Source organism: Enoplosus armatus, chromosome 7 (genome assembly GCF_043641665.1).
Source record: "Enoplosus armatus isolate fEnoArm2 chromosome 7, fEnoArm2.hap1, whole genome shotgun sequence".
Lineage (NCBI taxonomy): Eukaryota > Metazoa > Chordata > Actinopteri > Centrarchiformes > Enoplosidae > Enoplosus > Enoplosus armatus.
The window spans coordinates 21,893,721-21,900,272 of record NC_092186.1 but is presented as its reverse complement, the minus strand read 5'-3'; the positions used below and the strand labels follow the sequence as shown (position 1 = coordinate 21,900,272).

The 6,552-nt window shown below is 43.9% G+C and overlaps 1 protein-coding gene across 1 annotated transcript; it reads left to right on the top strand.

Annotated features, from left to right (window-relative positions):
• Positions 1–1,773: 1,773 nt before the first annotated feature.
• foxd3 (forkhead box D3) lies at positions 1,774–2,955 on the top strand. The gene has a single exon (XM_070909355.1). It carries the CDS (start codon positions 1,774–1,776, stop codon positions 2,953–2,955), a length of 1,182 nt encoding a protein of 393 aa, XP_070765456.1.
• The last annotated feature ends 3,597 nt before the right edge of the window (positions 2,956–6,552 follow it).

Genomic DNA, 6,552 nt, shown 5'->3' with positions numbered 1-6,552 from the left:
AATAATAGCGTAAATGATAGTTCCTAAATGGAAATGTACTACATTACACTCATACAGTGTTTTAGTTGAGAGCGAGGCTGAGAAATAATCGTCTTATTTATATAGTTTTAATGTATTCAAATGAAGTCACAAATAACTAACCGGTGTTGACTGTAGATATTTTCATTAACCTGCTGAAAGACTTCCGATAAAATCAATTCCAACGTTTAAATGGCGCGTGGCACGTCGGAGTATATCTGAGTTGAGATTCCTGAAGGCCTTTTTTTGTTTGTTTGTTTTGTTGTGGGGGTTTTTTTTTTTTTTTGGTTCATTTGCACGTTTCTTCAGTCGCCTTGAACGCCAGCTGACACACTCGTCGTCCCAAATGTTCCCACACTGCGGAGGGAAACCCTCTGCATCGGATCCGGCATCCTCTCCCCGAGCCCCAGCCGACACCGCTCACCTTCATGCTTGTGAATAAACGCTCTCTTTGCATTCACCCGCTGCCCGCATTTCCTACTTTTTTCACATGTAAAAACGCGCAATGATTGGGGTCGTTAGCACCTCTTCCAAACTCTTTAAGGAAAGTCTTTATTCTCTCCATTCATTGTCGCCGGTGCTGCTGCCGCTGCCGCTCAATATTCTTCCCACCTTCGGCTAATCCTGCGGGAATAAATAGACTTGAATTCAACCTTTGCATTCGCAGCTTGGATTTACACGGCGGGCTGTAAAGCTGGAAATATCAAGGCATGCGTTCAAGCGCCAAATACACAAAGTAAACGCGTTTCATCCTTACGCATTGTGTCACGCAGGCAGAGTAACATGCACGGAGACTGGCTTAAATGAAATAGCAGTAACGGCCATGCATGCACAATTAAAAAAAACAAAGCAAAACAAACACGGAAAAGAAGTAAAAGGAGGATTCTGGGAACTTAGCTGTCGTCGTTTTCATTCTGCAGAGTTTGCATTAGCAAAGTTAAAGGTTTGGGTTGTTTTTACGCAGCCACATTAATGCGCATCAGATCTTTCAATCACGCAGGCCAACTCCCCCCCCCCGTCCCCCCCGCCCCCCTTCCCACCTCCTCCTCCTCCCTCTGCCACCGTTAAATGGTCTATGACGGACGAACACAGAAATCAGCGGAAAGCAGCATTGCTGATGTCCCATTGTTGACAAATCCATGAAACAACTCCAGTTTGCATGGTTTAACAGAGAGGAGAGGAGGGTGGAGGGAGGGGAGGGGTAGGGGAGTGGAGGGGAGGAGAGGCGAGGGGGGCGTCTGTCGTCACCACACCACGTGTCCTGCACTGATAGTATATCTTATACTGGGAAAAGTAATCTATCAGACAGTCCTTTTAAAAGCCCCGGCCTTTAAAAGAGGCATGTGTCATCTCGACTTGGTTCTCCAAATATCGCTCCTATAGGAAATATACGCGCCGAGGGGGGACGTCGGAGCGCACAAGTCTGCTACGTCTCCAAACAACTTCGAGGCAAGACTCGCCGCTTCCCACGGGCCTGCTCACTTGCCGAGTGGAGACGTATTCGTAGAAGTTGAAGTTTTTCTTTGGCTTGACCGGCTTGCTGCCGGTTCGACCGCATTTAGAGTTTTGGAGACATCCGACCTCTTGACAGGGGGCGACCAGAAGTCCAGCAGACCCGCCGTGTGTGCGCACCGACCGCGCTGGTCTCCACCCACCCATCACACCCGGCCGCTCGGTTGTTTTGGCTCCGGTAGACTTTAAATTAAAAAAGAAAAAGAAAGAAAGAAAGAAAGAGAAGAGGAAGTAAGCCGTGAGATGACCCTGTCTGGAGGCAGCGAACGAGCCAGCGACATGTCCGGCCAAACTGTGCTCACGGCGGAGGACGTGGATATCGACGTGGTGGGCGAGGGAGACGAGGAGGGCATGGAGAGGGGGGACAGCGACTGCGACAGCCCGGGGGGAGGCATCCTGCACGACCTCCGAGGAGAGACAGGCGACGAGGAGCTGGAGGATGAGATCGAGGTGGAGAAGGAGGAGATGGAGTCCGGTGGAGGGAGTCCGTGCTGCGAGAGCTCCGGGGAGGGAGAGACGGGCACCGGGAAGGGAGAGGGTCAAGACCAGAGCGCAGCGGCGGGAGGCGCCAGCCAGAAGCCCAAAAACAGCCTGGTGAAGCCGCCTTACTCCTACATCGCCCTCATCACCATGTCCATCCTCCAGAGCCCGCAGAAGAAGCTCACCCTCAGCGGGATCTGCGAGTTCATCAGCAGCCGCTTCCCGTACTACCGGGAGAAGTTCCCGGCGTGGCAAAACTCCATTCGCCACAACTTGTCCCTCAACGATTGCTTCGTGAAAATCCCCCGGGAACCTGGCAACCCCGGCAAGGGCAACTACTGGACCCTGGACCCCGCTTCGGAGGACATGTTCGACAACGGCAGCTTCCTCAGGAGGAGGAAAAGGTTCAAGAGAGTTCAGCCGGACATGCTGAGGGACCAGACTGCTCTCATGATGCAAAGTTTCGGCGCGTACAGCCTCGGGGGCCCCTACGGGAGACACTACGGGATCCACCCGGCTGCTTACACCCACCCGGCGGCTTTGCAGTACCCGTACATCCCCCCCGTGGGCCACATGCTGCCCCCGGGCGTCCCCCTTCTGCCCTCGGCGGAGCTGAACAGAAAAGCGTTCAACTCCCAGCTCAGCCCGAGCCTTCAGCTCCAGCTCAACAGTCTGAGCACGGCGTCCATGATCAAATCAGAGCCCTCGAACAGACCGTCTTTCAGTATAGAGAACATCATCGGGGTCTCCAGCGCCTCCTCGTCCTCGCCCCAGGCTTTCCTGCGGCCTCCGGTGACCGTTCAGTCGGCCCTGCTGAGCGCGCAGTCCCTGTCTCTGAGCCGGACCTCAGCCGCTATCGCTCCCATCCTCAGCGTGCCGTCAAATATTCTCACTGGACATGTTTTACCGTCAGCGGCGGCAGTGTCCAAGTGGCCTTCGCAGTGACTTAAAACCAAGAGGAAAGAAACTCTTATTTTTATATAGAGACATTATAAGTGGGGGGGGGGAGAGTGTGAACAGCACAAATCAATAGGATCAACACTGGACTCTGTAGCCATGTAAAGACTGTTGAAACACAGAGAAAAAAGAAAAAAAGGAGATATTTCTGTACAGGTAATATTTGTAAATATTTGTAAAAAAGAAAAAAAAAAGAAGAAAAAAAAAAAGAAGAATGATTTTAACCTGTTCGACTTTTACCTGTCTTTTTTTTTTTCTTTTGTTCCTGTTTGAGATCTGTGATAATTATTTCACATTTTCTTTTTGTATTGGAAGCTCAACTGGAGGGCCCTTATAATGAAAAAAAAAAAGTCAAATATATGTAATTCTATGTAGCTATATTGTGTTGTAAACGGAATTTATTTGTAAATAAATCTAAGAAAGAGTTAAAAGTCAGTTTTCATGACCATAACATTCTTAAATGGTTTGATAACGGATTTAATGAGAAACATATCTGATATGTTTTTTTTTAAATGAGTAAGTATCTCACGCTATGCAGGCATTAAAAAAAAAAGCGAAGACAAGGAAATTAAATTTTGATTTACCACGTAAAAGTAAAGTCTTGTCTTATCTTGTGAATAAGATATGTTTGAATTTACTAAGTCATTTTCAGGTTTGATTATTTTTAGTATCATTCAATTTTCACGACGTTTAAAAGATATATATATATTTTGCCTTTTTATGTTTCATTTTTATTTGTTATTACACCATTATAATTATATTTACCCGGTAACAGGTACACTGAAGTATATTCTTACGGCAACGGCTAAACAGTCATATTAATATTAACCCTTTTTACTTTACTGTGAGAGCTCAAAGAAATGGAATAACTTAAAATAAAAAAAATAATACTTAAAACTTAAATGAAATCAGAATTGTTGCCGAAGGTTAAAAAAAGAAAAGGAATAAGGGAATTAAGAGGAATAATATTATTATATTATATATCATATGGACTTTAGATTTATAGAACAGGTGATGATTGTGCAAAAGGGAAGACATGTCATAACCTGACATTTAGTGCAAATACATGTGTCGTTTTCCAAACTGGCCGTTTGTTTACAGTTTTTGAACTGGCTGAAATTAATCTGACTGACAAATTTAAGATGTTAAAACAAAGCGGTGTGACGCATCAACATTTAGGATTAAATAATGAAACAGCCTTATTGGGGTTTTTTGGTTGTTTTTGTTTAAACTATATTTATGGATGTTTTGCTGATAATGATCGCCACAGTTTGGACACCTTTTAATTTACCATTACATCACTGCTCGGGTCGGTTTACAGGATATTCTGCGGCTTGGCGACTATAAAGGTAACAGTTTCGCAGTTGTGTCTGGCTAATCACTTTTACACAAACAGCAAATGGCGACCGGACTGGTGTGTGTGTGTGTGTGTGTGTGTGGGGGGGGGGGGGGGGGGGGGGGTTATAGGCGCTATATTTATCTGAGAAAGGAACCTCTCTCTCTGCTTCAATTCACTTTCAGACACAGAAGAAGGTGCTGATGATGCAAAAGGCTTCTCCAATGTCACCGTGGCATTTCATTCATTATTATTATATTATTATTATTATTAGTATTATTAATAGTAGCCTAGTACTAATCTACAATACGATATTATTACTGTATTATAGATTGGGCTTTCCCCCGTTGATTACTCCTCTAATTGAAAAACACAATACTATAGAGAGAAAAAAAATAAACACAAATATATAAGGTGTGGGCTCTGTAATGGGATCATTTCTGTCATTAGATTTTTTTTTTGTCATAATTGATCAACTAAGCAGGTATTTAATATTCACATACTCCCTCTAAGAGACAGTTTAAAGAGGTTGTGAAGGAGACGTCCAGGCACCACCAGAGGTCACTTTCAGGGTGCAGTCAGACAGCACACTTTAGATTAAAGGTGTGTGTGGAAAAGCAATATGGGATGTTGTCAAAAGCAGCTCTGTGTGTGTGTGTCTTTCTTTGGGGAGTATGTGACAAACAAATTCCCATAAGAAAACATGAAAGCATTTCAACTTTACACGCGTTTATAGCTGCCATATCATATATTATTTTCATCTGGGATTTATTTCCGGTTTAAGTTGTGTGTGGCCACAGACTCAGGTTCAGCCTCCACAAAGCAGCATCTCACGTGCCTGTCTCCCCGGTTAAGAGAGCCTGCAGTAAAACTGCACATTGAGTCTCCGTGTGTGATGTAGCACCGGTGATGCTGCAGGCTGACAACACCTCGGAACAGACGAGACTCGAGCCGCTAGGGGGCGTTGACTGACACCCCTGGCTCTTCATCAGAGATATCTAAATGAGAAAAAAATATTTAGTAGGACACCACAATCTGAAATAATGGAGAATAAACCTTCCGGCCCAACCAGTTAATGTTTTACATTGTTTTGTCCTATAATTTAGGTTGAGTCAATCTTTGTAATGCATGCAATATTCAGAATTTTCCTCTGAGTGGGGGAGCTGAAATCAATTAATATCTGGACCAATGGTTGATGTCAGTCATTGATGGCAGTTTATTTTATAATGGTGTCAGACACGAATATGTTAAATATTTGTATCCTCGTGCCCCAGTAAACACAGTGCACCCCCAGATTCATAGCATACTGGGGTATACACAAAGCTTTACTGTTTTAGAGTCAGTATATTATTTATCTTTGAGTATCATTGAAATTGCTGATGTTAATTAGGTGTCAGTCAAGGTTTCAGTAGCAGATGATGAGAAAAGACAACGCTGAAATACAGCAGATTCCACGAGACCTCAATTGGACAACTGAACTGAAAGCAATGTTGAAAATATTATGAAGTCCAGGTGTAAGACAGGTGATGATACCACTTTAAAATACATATTTCATTTCTTGATAGACATAGCCTATAATATTTACCTCCAAAAAAGTACCAGTTTACATCCTTGCAGTTTGTTTAAATATGTTAAGGCTTCCTGCACTAACATGCTTTTAACCCCTTATCAACAAACGCAGGTTTTTGGTGTTTCGTGTCATTATGTTGCCAACAATATCATTTGCTGATTGGACGAATACCCTCATTTGAAGAGCAAACAGTCGCCCTCTCGCATGCACCCACTCGATAATGACCTATGCAGCTGCACGTGCTTGTGCACAGGTGGAGAAAAGTCTGCACGGTGGTTCCCACAGCTCCACCAGCCAGTCTATATTCGTCTCAGGCTCCAGTCCACATTGTATGTTTGATTGTTGACTTGTTTTCCCAGCAAGTGAACTCAGGAGCTGATAGAGTTTCAATAAATGAGCCAACAGTGAGTTAACAGTTAAATCAAGTTCATTTGGACTGAAATCATTTTTGAAATTGAGCTGGATGAGTATTTGAACAAGATATAACAGAAGTAAGGTTTACAATAAAAGATGTGGGTGTCTTTTGGGTGTGTTACACACCTGTGAATACCTGTGTGCAAGCCGGATGTAATGCTAACGACTTAGCTGCACTGGAGTCACTCTGACAAGCCACGATGATACTGTAAATTTTTTAAATTTAATTTAAATATCTATTTAATATCAATTCTGTGTATTATTC

Bases quoted from the DNA above. Each gene is read 5' to 3' on its own strand.
- foxd3 (XM_070909355.1), top strand. From the start codon at position 1,774: ATGACCCTGTCTGGAGGCAGCGAACGAGCCAGCGACATGTCCGGCCAA.